The sequence below is a fragment of the Ochotona princeps genome, chromosome 4 (genome assembly GCF_030435755.1).
Source record: "Ochotona princeps isolate mOchPri1 chromosome 4, mOchPri1.hap1, whole genome shotgun sequence".
Taxonomy (NCBI): Eukaryota; Metazoa; Chordata; class Mammalia; order Lagomorpha; family Ochotonidae; genus Ochotona; species Ochotona princeps.
The window spans coordinates 11,441,526-11,457,917 of record NC_080835.1 but is presented as its reverse complement, the minus strand read 5'-3'; the positions used below and the strand labels follow the sequence as shown (position 1 = coordinate 11,457,917).

Below are 16,392 nucleotides of genomic sequence, written 5' to 3'. Positions count from 1 at the left end.
CTCGCAGTTTCAGATGGGACCAGCTCTGGCCAACAGCCATCTGGTAATTGAACCAGCAAATGTAAGATTTCTCCTTTCTCTGTAACTCTGTCTTTAAAAAACAACAACAGCATAAACAATACAGGTTTGTCATTGTGTATAATTTCTGAGAATCAGATATTCAGCAGTGGCTTAGCTGGGTGCTTCTGCATTAATTAGCTTGTCATGTCTGAAGGCCATGGTGAGATTTACAGATATGTTTCTAGAAGTGGCTCACTTAAGTGAGTTTTTCGCAAGATCAAGATTTTCTCTGATTGCCATGGAGAATCTAAGAGTCCTGCTTCTGTGCCTTTCTGTCACTTCTGTCTGGTTTTCCTCAGAGAAAGAGATGGAAGTCAGAAGCCACAGCTTCCTTCATGACCCGGTCTTTAATAATCTGCATGCTTTCCCAGTGCACATGTCAGCTTTATTCAGCACAGGAAGGCAGTGAACAAGGCGTACTGTACTTTATGGATCATTACTCCCTTTCATCATCTGAAATGCCACAATATACCACTTTTATGTTCCCTTTCATAGTTTTTGATTATTTATATTCTCATAAATATTTTTCTTGGTGACATGATTTCAATCACTTTTATTACTATGGATTTTCTCATATTTTTATAATTTTTATTTGGTTGCCCAACTGATATGTGAAGTTTTGTTTCATCCTCCAATACCTCTTGTCTTTTGCACAATTCTGTGTCTTCCAAGCTCTACTACAGTCAAGTCTTATTTTCAGAGTTCATGTTTTTATGTGCATTCTGTTTATACTTGAGTATTATGCAAGCATTTATCATTATAAGATTCTATAAAAGTAGGAATCAAAAATGAAATAAAAATATTCGAATGCAACCTCTTTTGTGAAAGTGTTAATTGCAAACATATGCTGGGTACAGATACAAAAGTTTGGCAGAAGTCAATGGGTGCATGTGGTGGATACTGGCATATTTGCTGTGCTTCTAAATTAATTTGTAGTAACGGAGATGTTGCTTTACTGTTCAATTCAAGTTATTTGAGTATGAATCCCAATTAGATGATACGACGCAAAGTTTGGAATAGGATTCTTGACAGAAATTACGATCATGTAGCAGTTTTTTTCTCTTGAAATTAGAAAATAAACTTGTCTAGTCTAACATTTAAATTTAGAGCTATAAGATTTAATCTCATAAATCTATTTATACTTTCTTTCCTATTTGCAGTGAGAGCAACACAGTCATTGTCTGCTCTGCCTATGCAACTCAACACAAGCTAAAAACACAGAATTTCAGTCAACCTTGTTGATCTGGTCCCACTCCACATGCTACAAATTATTTCACATCTTTATTTTCCCATTTAGAATTCTACAGTAAGAATTTTTAAAAACTGCTTTATTCCCCTATAGATTGACAGGAATTTTTTTTCTATGAAATTAGTTACAGCTTATCTGTTTTGTGCCTTTTTTTTTTTTTAAATTCTGTCGGTTGGACTTTTCTGCTGCCTGTCTGCATCTGTTGTCTTTTCCCTGTGGTTTTATGCTGAGTTCTGCACCTTCACTGCCTTTCAGTAGTGTTTCCAGGGAAACTGAAAATAAACATCCCATGTTGAGCCAGTTTAGAAATATTTATGGGTGGGGTGGATGATACTCTATTGTTGCATCTCAGCATTGTTGGATTACATTCAGAGAATCCTGTTTGGAATACAAACTTCTTTGGAATTTGTTGCTCTTCTTTGTAGCCTAGGATGAACTTTATTTTCATTCGTGCTCGTGTGTCATTGAAAGAAGATGGAACGTCTCTTAAACTGCATGCAAAGCTCTACATGAGTGTGACACCTACCTGTCTTAGCATCACTCACATAGTTTCTTTGCTTGTTAGTGATTTTTCTCCTTTATATTCAGAATTATAAAATAAATGAATTCAATCATCTTGCTTTTGCTGTGAAATTATTTCTCCTTGTACTTTCGCCAGTTCAAAAAGATCAAGACTAATGACCTATTTTTTCCAGCTTTATAAATGTTTCCCCTTAATGTGTAATTCTTTTTTCAATATTCCTCTTATTTCTACAAATACATTAACTCTGTAATATTTTTGGTGTGTGCCATCCATATTGGTAAGTTGGATTCTATAGGTGAAATAAATTTATCTCTTCACTTATTTATTTTTCAAATTGAAAATATACTAATTTATTAAGTGTGTTTGAAGAGAAGGTGTTATGGGAATTTGACCACCGAAGCCCATATCCACTTGTGAGCAAAGAAGTGACCTTTATTTATTACAGATGGTATCAGCTGGGGTCACTCCCAAAAGACTGAACATGGACTGCCCCTGTCACAAGCTTATGTAGAGCAAATGCATAGATTTCTGTACAGATAGGAGTCTGCAAGCAGTGAGATACAGAAACAAAGACTCAGCTGTTAGCTTTGGGCTGTTAAAACATCACAACACAGTTCTTGGCATTTTCCTGTCTCTTCAGCTGATATTTTATCTTAATATCCAGTGGTATTGGCCTTGCCTCTTTTGACTCAAAGCAAGCTCATCTCCCCACATCTTGCAAACAGGCTGTCATCTATGTGACCAACATTCTCCTCCTCATGCCAACAACACTCGTTGCACCTGAGTATGCCAATTCCTATGGATAAAAGGTGATAAATACACTGGTACTTGGTCAATATTTTCATCCACAAACTTAAGCACAATCGGGCTCCTGTTCTCTCATGATTGGACCTGTCTCACTATGCAGTCCTGTATTTGTTTTCTTCCTTTCCCTGGCCCGCTTTACACTTCCTCTCAGTTTATTTCTACTATGACATCTACTGATGCAAGCTGTTCCTAAAAAAAGAAAACAACAGTGTGCGTTGATAAAGAAGAATAGGAAGACTGTGCTTGGATTCTTGAGTTCACAGACTGCTGGCACAGGAGGCCAAGGTCAGACTCCATAGGCAACGGTCTACAAGTGGGCACAAGTCCAAGACCAAAGTCGAGGCCTGCAGGTGAGGGTCCAAAGTTGGGCAATGATCCAAGGTCACAGAAATGTAAGATATTCTGGAGACAGTTACAAACTGACTTCAGTACTTGGGCCACACTGCTCAGTCTGGCTAATATCAACATGCAATGTAGCTATCAGACTTTCTGCCATACCAGTTTTTGTAATTTGACTCCCCAAGCAGTTCAGCAAAATGTTGAGGCACTGAACCTTGTGTGTTGAGCATCTTCCTCAGAGAAGGGGGATTCCATCTGTCCAGTAACTTTTGCAGTCTTTGTGTCTATCTCTTTTCTTGTTTTCTGAATTGCATGTTGGCCCCTCTCCAACCCTGTTCGTGTTGTGCTGGTAGCAGCATCTGCAGTTGAACCACTTGAGCTCACAATCATGACTCTAGTATGTTTTTTGGTAGAACCCAATCTACTGTCCATTCCCAGAATGTAAGTCTTCCTTTGTAGAAGCTGGTTCTCCATCATCCTCAGCACAGGCAATGGGTAGAACAACAGGCATTCCTGTTGCAGATGGGGAGAGTAGATGGAGGGAGCGAAGCAAATGAGCCAAGAATGCCCCACCTACTCTTACAGATCCTCCAAACTGCCTGTCTTCACCTTGCTGAGTTGCTTTCTCGTGTTCCAGCACTGTGAATCATAAAAGAACTCTCAATCTTGGTGTGTCTGATGTCCTTATTATGTCATTGCACTGGAACGTAAGTTTGTCTAGGCACAGGTTGATATTTGATTTCCCTCAAGCATTTGAGAGATGTTAATCCTGTGTCTTCTGACTTTTGACTTTAATGAAAAGTCTATTATTACTTTGTTTGCTTCTTTCTCTGGCATCTAGAAAATTTTGTCTTAATTGATTCTTTTTTTTTTAGTTTTACAAAATTAAATCTAATACAAATTTTAAAAATGTACCCATCTCAGAAATTTTTATGGTCCTTCAAGATTGATATGTTTGTGTAATTGATCAATTTTTCATTTTAAATTTTGACAATTGGTTTCTTCTGTTTTCCCTGTTCATGTTTTTCCCACTGGAATTCCTAGTAGTTCTATGCTGGAACTTTTCAATCTGTCATTCCTGTCTGTTAAAATGCCTTTCATCTTTTCGTTTGATTTTTCTGTGTTCTGTATCATTTATATTTTTAAAACTCTAACGTTTGCATGCTAATTCTAAGTTGAGCTTTCTGTAGGTTAAAATTTACTCCACCCGTTGAAGGAGTTGAAAAATGTTTTGAAAGCCTGTATTCTATTTCTATGACTCATGGTTGTTTCTTTTCCCTATTTCCTGCATGGATTAATAACCACTCATTCGTGTTTGATTTGTTTTATGCTCCGGATCTTCAGATATATTTCCCTCATAACTTCAGAGTATTTTAAACCTAGCTGTTTCAAAGTTTGTGTATTAAACCATGCGTTATCTTCTCTAGGGAATGATATAGTCCATTATTGAGTTCCTTAGCTATATTTCATGAATAAGATTCCCCTATATTGAGCATACTTTAAAAATTCATCTCATGTTGATGTATTTTGTTTTCTTGCTTATTGGATTAAACCCTTTCTGTCAAAAGGCTTTTCAATTTCAGTGGAAATTCTTGATATTCAAAGATCTTATTACATTGGTGAGTCAGACTTTTGGCGGTGGTGTCTTGGTCCCATTCTTTTTCAAGTGAATGACTCTGTTTCTCTACTGCGTACAGGAAAATGTATTGTGAAGAAACACTAAGGAACATACAGAACAATTTAGCTCCCAATGATAGGAAAAGGTGACATGCAGATTTCCCACTCTTTGCAGGGAATCTATATCTGATACTCACTGACTTTGTGAGTTTTCTGATTCTCCAGGAATGTTTCAGTCAAGAGCACAACACTTGGTTCTAGAAGTTCTAGGACTTGTTAGATTGATTGTAAGCTCATCTGTTGCCTTTTTGGTTTCCTGTACTGTCTGAAACACATGTGTGTGCAGGTATTTCATATGTGTTTAGAGTACAAGGCTTTCTCCCTAATTTTTGTTTCAATGTTTAATTTGAAAATGTTTAATTTGAAAGTGTTTAATTTGAATAAGGCTTTCTCCTTATTTTTTATTTCAATGCTTAATTTGATTTGATTCTCATGATGATACCAAAATAGCATACCAGACTGCTCTGAAAGGTTCCAAATGTTCTAGCATTCTATTTAATAAAGTGTAATCCAATTATTTCATTGAGAAATATTTGCCTGTACAATAATATCCACATTTAACCTTGTGATTAGATTTGAAGCTGGAATTGGAGCTGGAATGAACTGTTTCTAAAGCTTTATGGAAATGATTGCTTTTACCTGAAGAAGAAACAAATCTCCTTATGTTATAATGATAGTATTTCTTGCGGTCCACATGGATTCAATATCTTCTCTGTGCAGTCCCTTCTCTATTTTTCATTCTCTATCTACTTTCCCAACAAACTACTGTCTTATAAAAGCTACTTATAAAATCTCCCTGACTGTTGTAAAGCAAATCTGGCTCTCTTCCACTGACCATTACAAAGGACTAAAGAAGGAAAGATGCTACATGGTTTTTGTATGCATTTTGAGGAGAAATGTAGTGTGAAATCATCTCATCGCTATTTGAATTTTTGTCACGTGTACTACATTACTATTGATAAAAGTGTGACTTTTTTCCTTCTCAACACATTTCCAGGACACCCCTTCCCCCAGGAAAGAATGAGGTGATTCTCTGGTTAAGGTCACAGTGTGAAACGTATCTTGGCATATTGAGTTAAATACAGTCATATATACATACATAATTTCCATCATAATGTAAATAGAGAATTTCTACTACCATGTCTGACACACAATGAATGTCCTAAATGGACACCAGTTCCATTCCCTTCTATTTATCTGTCGTCTATCGGGCCAATGGAGATAGAAGAATAAAGGTCATTTCCTTCTGTTGTATTTTTAAAAAAAGATTTATTTTTTATTGGAAAGCCAGATTTATAGAGAAGGAGAGACAGAGAAGGAGAGACAGAGACAAATCTTCCATCTGCTGGCTCGCTCTCCAAGTAGTTACAATAGCCAGAACTGAACCAATCCGAAGTTAGGAGGTAGGAGCTTCTTCCAGGTCTTCCACGTGGCGGCAGGGTCCCAAGATACTGGGCTTTCCTCAATTGCTTTCTCAGCCCATATGAAGGGAGCTGGTAGGGATGTGGAGCAGCCAGGACACGAACCAGTGTCCACATAGGACTATGATGCTTTTAAAAGGAGAATTAGCCACTTGAGCCACTGCACTTGGCCCTCCTATTGCATTTTCACCAATAGTGATTTTCCTATATGTAGAAGAATTGGGGTCTCCGATGTTTATTGTCTTGTTTGATTTGACTCAATTAATTAATTTTATGAGTTTCAGTGCCATATAAATTTTATCCTGAGATAGACATTGGGTTTATTTAGTAGAAATGTGCATAGTATACATTTCAATGATATAGAAAAAAATTATTAGAGGCACATGGAATAAGTACATGGAATAATGAACCCTGTGATTAGAATTATCAATCCACTTCAGTGTTGACTAATTTATACTAATTTATGCAACAAGTTTCACTCTATGTTACTCATTTAGGTAACCATCTACTCACTATTGGAATCATCCAGTTCTGCATTTCCTCACTCATTTAATAGTTCAGATTTGTTTATTTATTGAATTAAACATCCATTGAATACACATTTAATATCTATTATAAACATTCAATTCTAGTAGAAGATGAGAGGGCTGATAGATAAGTCTTTAAGACTGCATAGGTTTCATTACACAACACTTCCACACACAGATTTGCAACTTATAGAAAGCCTCATTTTGGCTGTAGTCTTAAATAGTCCTGATTGAATCTTTCTTGAGTGACCAGCTATGTTTCATCCTTCTGTGTCCTACCTGAAATAGTTTCACTTTAGTATGTTTTTGGAAATCAAGGTCATGCATGGTTAGTATGGGAGAGAACTTGAGCTATTTTTCTGCTGATGCTTCTGTTTCTAGAAGTAATTCAGACATAAGCTTCCAGGTTTACAAGTTCATTGATCATACTTATTAAAGAAGCATATTTGAAAAGAGATGCTGTTGTGTAGCATCAGTGTTATACATGGTTAGACTGATCCCTGGAACTAAAGCAGAAACATATATGGATATATATATATATATATATATATATATATGGATATATATATATATATATATATATTGAATGAATCATTTTCCTCTTTTGTTTTCAATCTCTGAAATTTAAAAATAAGATCCAGACTGCATGGTATTACTCATTATACAAAGTCAACTTAGAACTCTCACTTCTTTTAGGCTCAAATCCATGTAGATGTAGACATTACTATGGGATTTATGATTTTTGCCATATATACATTAAATTAGATTATCTTGGAATAGATCCTGGGATACTGCATTTCAACAATCTCTCAGGTTGATTTTTAGGAACATTACTGTCTAAGAAGTATGAGTTTTTGCTGTGTACAAGAAGCTTGGAATTCTTTTGAGTTCTAAGAACTGAGATCTCCCATATTGGCTTTTACCTATGAAGCCCTTTGTAACAGCAGTGTGCTTAGGTGACACTTTCTGCAGCATCTAGGATTACAACTTTCACCTTCACATGGAAGAATCATCTAATTTCTTGTAAAACATGCCCAAAATTTCCTGAAGCATAGTCATAGCATCAAAGCATAAATGGAACAGATTTCATGCAGGAAGAAATTGCTCACAGAAACTAAAGATAAGAAGTAATTAAAATTTAAAAATTATTAGATGTTGGAGTTCTGGTGGTAGTCCCACAAGATGTGCAAGGGATGTATTATTAGTAGGTTGAGCTGAATGGAGATTTTTCTTTTCCCATAATCTTTGTGAAAGCACTCTTCACCTCCTTGTTCCTCAGACTATAGACCAGTGGGTTCAGCATGGGGATGACCATGGTGTAGAAGACAGACGCCATTTTATCTGTGTCCATGGAATGACCAGAACTTGGCTGCAGGTACATGAAGATGATTGTGCCATAGAAAATAGAAACGGCAGTGAGGTGGGAGGTACAGGTGGAGAAGGCCTTTCTCTGTCCCTCTGCTGAATTCATCCTCAGGATGGCCACAGAAATGAACAGGTAAGAGTTCAATATTATCAAGAGAGTGAAAAAGACGTTGAAGGATGCCAGTGTGAAGAGCACAATTTCATTTGTGTGAATATCAGAACAAGAAATTGCCAGCAGTGGGGGAATGTCACAGAAAAAGTGATTAATCACATTGGAATGACAGAAGGAGAGACGAAATGTCAAACTGACATGGATGGAAGATTGTAAGAGCCCTGAGATGTAAGAACCAGTGACCAGCAGGATACACATAGTACTTGTCATGGTGGTGGTATAATGCAGCGGCTTACACACTGCTGTATGACGGTCAAAGGCCATCGAGGCCAGGAGAAAACTTTCAGTAGTGGCAAAGGCTGCAAAGAAGAACATCTGGGTAGCACATGCATTATACGACATGATTTTATCTCCTGCAAGGAATCCCAGCATCACCTTGGGAGTGACAGCCGAGGTATAAACGCAGTCCACTACGGAGAGGTTACTGAGAAAAAAGTACATGGGAGTGTGGAGCCGGGAGTCCAGCAGAATCAACACTATCATCCCAAGATTTCCAATCAGAGTAGTGAAGTAAATGAGAGTGAAAATTATAAATAAAGGGAGTTGTAACTTAACTGTATCTGTTAACCCCACCAGAATGAATTCAGTCACCTCTGAAATATTCTCCATTAGTATCACTAGAAAGTCGTGAGCTGCAGCAATAACAAGTTGAGAAAATGTAAAATTCTGCTAATTAAACATTTGCAGTGAGAACTGAAGCATGCTCAGGGTCTCTTGCTTATGTGTCGGTTGCTCTTCTAGGACAGCAGTCCGTGTACAAGAAGCTGGAATCAGTGGGTTGAGCAAACAGATGTCTCTACTGACTGTGGTTGCTTCAGATGTTCTGAATCAAATCCATGGAGTAGATTTCATCTTGCCGGAAATACAGTATTCTCCATTACACAGAGTCATATAGGATTCTTTCTTACCTCTTGCCATATGATGTAGGCACTCTTGTCTAGATTATACATAGATGGTTTAATCAACATAAACTAAATATAGGAAATATTTGGTCAATCTTTGGTGCATGATAATGACAAGACCTGTAAAAACACTTTAATCCTCTGATAAATTCCTTTCCCACTTGTCTTCAACTCCTGAAAATCTTATGATGCTCTAGGGGTCTCTCACTTTTCACTCTAATTTATGGAGGACTTTCACTGGATGGCTCCCTTTCAATATTAGTCTTTATGGAATTCCATGATTAGTGAGTACATTCCTAGTTATGTCTTGGTTCATTTCAGGTAACTGGGTTCAGAGCATAGTTTTTCAAAAGGTTGAAGCAGAGCTTCAGGTATTTTTCTCACATCACAGTTTTATTTTTCCTCACAGACTGCTGTTTCCTACCATCGTTAGTCCATATTTTTGCATTATTTGTCAGGTAGGGCAATAAGGGAACGGGAAGGACCTGCTCTCACTCCCCTCTTCAACCAAATGACACAATTACTGCCATGTTATGTGTGTATGGCCATGTTCTCCTACAATGATGGCTCAGCTGATAGCTTTCTGTATTGTTGTAGCTAGGCAAAAGACACTTCATACTTTAAACCTTGAATTACAGTCATTTCACCTGGATTAACTATTCAAGGCAGGAGACTTGGAAATTCCTTGTGTTTCAGAATAACCAACACGCATACCAGCCACCTTTTTTTCATAGGCTATAATGCTCTTAGGAGATAAAAATCATATATAAAATTTCTTTGGAAATCAAAAACATTTAAAAGCTGTTGCTTTGAGCCATTGCTTTCCATATCCTGGATCTCATCTCTTCTTAAGTACTGTTGAATATTCAATCCAAATCTTGATGCTCACAAAGAAAACAGCATAATAATTATGAATTCAAAACAAATGTTGACAAAGATATATCACATGAAATTTAGAGAGGGAGCTATGATCTTTACACTGTTAATACTCTAAAACATTCCAGACAAAGGAGATTAGAAATTATAGTCTCCTCTTTGAGTGAAAGCATTATTCCAGCTACTGATCATTAGATTGTAAAAAGCATGGATATCTGGATGCAATAGCAAGTACGGTTCACAAAGAACATAGACTAAGGATGAAATTACAACCTTACAGCAGCATGTTTGTTTAACCTCTTTGGGCTTTACTTTCTTCTCATCTGTAACATAAGCATTTTTATATTCCAGTGCCCCTTATGATGTCTAATTATCTATGACTGTGCACTTTCTTGATACTTACCTTTTCTCCAGGAAAGACAAAGACACACAGGAAGGAACATGCACAACCTTCACACCTAAACCATTGATTGAGGTCAATATCTGGGAAGGCATTGTGTTGGGAAAACTCCTTCCTTGCCTGTGAAGCTCCAAGTCCAGGAGCAGAACCTCCACTTGAGCGCTTATGCATATCAAGACAGAGACACTGGCTTTTCCACAGAAGTCTCAGGGGAAACGTTCTGTGCTGTGTTCCTGAGCATCTCAGGAGGATACTGCTCCTGCTTAGTTGTCTCAACTGACCCTGATTAAGGACAGCATGTGTGCATTTAGACTAAGGGAGTTTATGAAGGTAAGACCTTCCACTATTCCAATGAACAGTGTGCACAAAGAAGTTAGGGCAAAAGACACACACCAAAATCCTGGAAGAAGCAAGCAAAAAAGTCCTCACTAAAATTTTTGGCTTAGGCAATGTCAGCCCCTCATATAAATGGTCTCACAAATATTTTTTTCTCTGAAAAGTCTGAAGTTCTTTCTAGAACATTTCCCCCCTTCCTTTTTCTAACCAATTTAATTCTTTATCCTTCTAAGTAATATATCCATGAACCCTACCATAGACCAGTCTCAATAGAGTTGGACTGAATATATGTTTTACCTTTCAATAGTAAGAAGATAAATTATTATTTTTTACTCCATAGTCACTTCCGATCCAAAACATTAAGATGGAATTATCGTTTTTACTAATGCTGTCATGTCCAGTTGTGTAAGTTTGAGCTGTGTGGTCATGATACTTTCAGTCCTTATCTTGCCAGCTTTTCAGTGTGATCTTGGCCAGTTTATTTAATCTATCCAAATTTCAGTATGTCACCTATGAAAAAGTAACAGTAATATTGTGGATCTCTCACAAGATGTTTCATAAACATGACCTGTATACAAAGCAGAAAATAATGTGTTGCACTTATCAAGGGATCAGTACCATAAGTATTTCTATTTTATTAGCAATTAGAGTTGATTTGTCATGGGGAAAATTTGTGGTATCCAGTATAGAGCAACAACTATTTCGACTAGATGAACTGAAGTAGGAGCAATTTGAGTTTGTGCTGATTCTGGGTGGAAGTATAGAAAAATCTAGGCATAATCTTTTAGTTGTCTTCCACTCTATCTGGGTAGTTGAGAAGCCCATCTGTTTTGGAAGATGTCATTGCAGATGACAAAGCTTTCCCTGACCTAGATATTTGAGTGGATCCATGGAGAGAGATTCTCTCTTTCACAGACAATCTGTGCTATACATATAGAACTGAAGCCAGAAATAAACCTGTTGTGTTAAGTCTTTGGGTCTTTGGAATTTGTTTGTGACTGCAGTGAAACCTAAGCTATCCCATCTACAGAACATTTAATAATTTATGTTGTTTTTGGTATGTGTTTGTTGTTAAAACAGGTCATCTCTTGGATATCAGCCCCCCTTTTCACTCATTCCCTTTAAAAACATAATAGCATTATAGAAAGCCATGCTATAAAGGACATAACATAATATTCACCAATTATAGCTGCCACACAGCCAGTTTAATTGCAACTGCTGAAAAAGGACCCTGTAATGTTGAACAGCAACCCCCATTTCTTTCCTGACCCACTGTAGGGCTCGAAGTCAATTGTCCACTTTCTGTCTAAGTTTACTTAGCATGGACCTTTCACAGGAAAAGACTCTTGCAACATACAGCCATTTGTGACTGATTCCTTCTGCTTAGACCACTGTTTTTAGGCTCCATCCATTTGGTAGCGTGTATTTCGTTCTCACTGCCAAATGATACGGCAGTAGGAGAATGCAGGCACATTTTATTTCCGCATTCACCAGTTGATTGACATCTGTGTTCTCTTGCTTTTCCATTCCTATATTTTGTGTAGATGTTGAACTTTTATAGTTGTTTATTGATAATGGTGTGTATGTATGTTTTCATTTCTCTTGGTAGCATACTTCAAAGTTCAGTCGCTGTGAGGCAGTGTAACTGCTGTGGTCTGAATTTGTCCCCAAAATGCACTGGAAATAACATTACATACAACAATGTTTGTGAGTTGGACCTTATGGAGGGGAGTATTTAGGTCAGGAGGGCTTTGCCCTTATGTATGCACTAATGTTTTTGTAAAATAGATTTGCAGTACCCATCTCATGTTTATTCCTACAATGGTGAAGTCCCTGCCTGTGCCTCAACGCAGGGCTCTCACCCATCTCATCCTTGACATAGATGACCTGCTTCTGCATACAGAAGTGCTGTATTCAGTGTATTCCAAATAATATGCAGTTCTATAAAAACAAATACAACTGGTAGGTGAAGTCACTGGTGATGAGGAAAAGGCCTTTGAAGCTGCACAGGTTATGATAGACACTGCAGCTCCCAGGTACAAAGAGCAGCTGGTGGAAGAGAACCCATGGTTACCCTCATGCCAGAGGATGAGAAACTGATTCACTCTCTGCAGAAGCACAGCATCCCTTCTGCATTTACCACCATGTCCTTCCAAATGAAGACATTTGTTTGTGACATCTCTATTAGCTGAGATGCATGTTGTTATGATTTCTGATAGAAACCCAAGATCATCCTGGTGCTGAGCTTCCTGAAAGATTTCCTGCCCAAGTGTGTGGCCCTGCCCTTTCATGCTGGCTTGAACCTTTAGAAATGCCTAAGCCCATTGCCTTGGCCTTTACAACTGCCGCAAGATTTGGAGAAACCAACAATCCCCAAACTGTAACCTATATAGGCATTCATTCTCATGGCATTGGTGTTTTTATCCAGTGTTGGCATTGCCCTGTCTGTGACAGGTGCATGAGCCATCACTTGACAGCAGAGGGAAGGCAGAGTAGAGACTTTTCAGAACAGAGACGTAACTGAAATTACCATATGGCTCATCAAGCATGTGCTAAACAGGATAGAGTGAATACACACAATGCTATGCAGGCCCTCATGTGACTGTGCACATACTCAGGTAATTCAACATGTACATGAAGAAACAGGGTATTCATGAGTGCAAAAAGACTTTGAAGTTCATGTGTACAAGGGGATCCTCCAAAACGTTTATGGAAAATGTATATTATGGAAAGCCCACACCTGGATTTCAAATATTTCTGCAAGAAAATAAACATTGTTTATTTCCATTTCCCAAGAAGTTTTTTTAAAGTACCCTCCTGTGTGTTGTATGTATATATAGATAAATATACATGGGTTTAAAATATATACAATTCTTTCAACTAGTTAGCATTAAATTTTTACCTTCAGGGCCTCCCTTTGTACCAATACCATTTGCACCAGTGGCAAGGTCTGGGCTGTGCTATCCAAAGTTTCTTTTTAGCGTGAAGGTGTCTATAATGCGTATCTTTGATATATATTCTATCTGTGTTTTTTACTTTTACAGTATACTCCTTTGATTATTATTCTAATTCATGTGTATTTATAATAATTGTCTTAGTGCTTACCTTGGAATTAAAGTTAGTACCAATAATGTAATATCATCTAATTTGAATTAGTATCACGAGCTTATGTAATATATATAAGATTTTATTGTATTGCTCTTCATGTTTCTTTTGTCTTGTTATAGTGAGTATGTCTGATACCATCAATAATGGCTTGTTACAGTTAAGGATGTGTGATACCACCAATAAGTACATGAGAAGGCCTTTGAAATCATTGATTTTTCAGAAAATTCTCATCAAAACAATGAGATACCAATGTGTACTTAGTTAGTAGTAGGTATTAGTGGTGGAAATATGAGATATTATTTGCAACATTAGTCATAATAGAAGATGGACAAAATCTAACTTTACATCTACAGATGAATGGATACATAAGATGTACTCTATCAACACAATTGAATATGATTCTGTTACTTAAAAGTGAAGTAACTTTTGACACAGTCTGTAACATGAACGAAATTGAAAGCACTATGCTAAACATGTCAGTCAGACACAATTTAATGTTATATAATTCTACTTATATAAAATACAAAATCTGCATTAATATAGGCACAGAAATTTTAGAGTAGGACCATCCTCACAGAAATTAGATTAAATTAAATTTGATTATATTAGTAGCTGGAGAGGAAGAGAGATTGAGAGTTTATTCTTAAAGGTTAGAGTTTCTGTTTGACGTAATGAAAGCATTTTGGAACGAGATAGCCATAATAGTTCCAAAACATTGTCAAAGTGATTAATGACAATTCATGGCTCCACTCATAGAAATACAGGGCTTTTTTTCCAGCGTTCATTTCAAAATAGTTTGAACCTGTATCTGTTCTCATTTGCAAAGCCACACTCATGTTTTTATTGTTTTAACAGCATCCTTCTCCTTTGTTACAAATTTATTTCTTAGTATATTTGTGTTGCCCTAATGAAGTACCATAGACAGGTAACTTAGAAAATCATAATATGGTTTTCATATTGCTAGATACTGCAAAGGCTAAATGAGAGTGCCAGCATCTAGTGTCTGTGAAGCCCTTCTTTTCGTCTTCACATGGCAGAAGGCAGAGAGCAAAACAGAATTAGCTCTGTGTCCCCATAAAGAAGAACATAAAGAGAAAACATACTCTTCCAAACCTGTTTTCATTTAATCCAGATCCTGCATTTTCTGTATCAAGGACACCATGATTCACTTGAAATGTATAAATACCATCCTACAGTTGAGTACTGGTTGACTTTTAAAAGTCGATGTGTCACATGTGTCACAGATGGAGGAGTTTAAGTGAAGGGATAGAGACAGCTTTTGTGATCCAAGTTGTGGGAAGAAGGATAGATTTTATGGCATGCTTTGTTCATCAGCTTTCCCCCTTGTGGTTTGATGTCGCTCAGACACAGCAAAAATGTCTTGTGTTTCCTAATCTAGTGGGTGAGAAGACTGATGGTACAGGATCAACCTGTGCAAAAAAGGAACTGTAATACTGGGATGTGTATTAGGTTAGGCTTGCCAGAAGAAGACCTGGAGGCAGTGGCTTGAGTCTCTGTGCTTCATTTTGGAGTTAAAAGTTGAACTATGTGGTGGGAGAGTAAGGAGAGTGAAGCGCACAAATCAAGTGATTCAGCAATGAATAGATTCTTTGTGTATACAACTGAGGCGCAATCACACTTCAACAACCTTGGAACCACTAGATGACTGTGCAAGGCACATCCATAGTCGAGTCTCCTGAGTAGAGGAATCTGAATATTCATCTTTGTACTTCTGTCTTTTATTAAGGCTGCTACCAGAGGAATCAAGTGTCTTCCTCGTGAGCTAAATATGCTTTTGCAGTGAAAATAAATTCTAAGTCTAGGAGATACAAGCTCCTTTTTAAAAACAGCAAGCAAATGAGTATCAGGGGCATATGGACAGATTAGCTATTACAGGAAAGGCAAGAAACTTACACACCTGGACAAAATTTTTCTGCTTATTCATATTGGCACTGGTGGATTTTAATCTCATATCTGACATCTATAAATGTTTAAATAAATATTTTAGAGCGTTATTTGTTTTTAAGGCAAAGGCAGATTTACAGAGAGAAGGAGAGACAGAGAGAAAGATCTCCCATCCACTGGTTCACTCCCCAAGTGGCCGCAGTGGTAGGAGCCAAGCTCAATCTGAAGCCAGAATCCAGGAGCTTCTTCTATGTCTCCCACATGGGTACAGCAACCCAAGGCTCTGGGCCATCCTCTACTGCTTTCCAAGGTCATGAGCAGGGAGTTAGATGGGAAGTGGAGCAACTGGAACATTAACAGGCACCCATATGGGATCCTGGGTGTGCAAGGCAAGGATTTAACCACACTTCCATCATGCCTGGCCCAAAAATATTTTTTTGCAGTTATCAATAATCACAAAAGTGAGTGAATTAAATATATTCTCCCTGTGTGTAAAAGACAGCATAATAAATAATTGGAGGATAGCGGGAATAACAGTACTTACTGTATTCCTGTATCTGTACTATATTCCTGTACTTATTGTGTTACTGTATCTAAATGTTACCAAGCCTATCAGTGTATGTCCCTACGCAGAGATTAATTACTTGCTCACTAGACAAGTAGAATGAATGGAAATGATTGCCCTCGAAGGGAACCTGCTCCCCTGAGAGCTTCCAGCTTGTAGA

The 16,392-nt window shown here is 37.5% G+C and overlaps 1 protein-coding gene across 1 annotated transcript; it reads right to left on the bottom strand.

The window, feature by feature from the left end:
* Positions 1 to 7,804: 7,804 nt before the first annotated feature.
* On the bottom strand, positions 7,805 to 8,752 carry LOC101524170 (olfactory receptor 5B12-like). The gene has a single exon (XM_004585502.3). It carries the CDS (start codon positions 8,747 to 8,749, stop codon positions 7,805 to 7,807), a length of 945 nt encoding a protein of 314 aa, XP_004585559.2. The 5' UTR covers positions 8,750 to 8,752.
* Between the last annotated feature and the right edge of the window lie 7,640 nt (positions 8,753 to 16,392).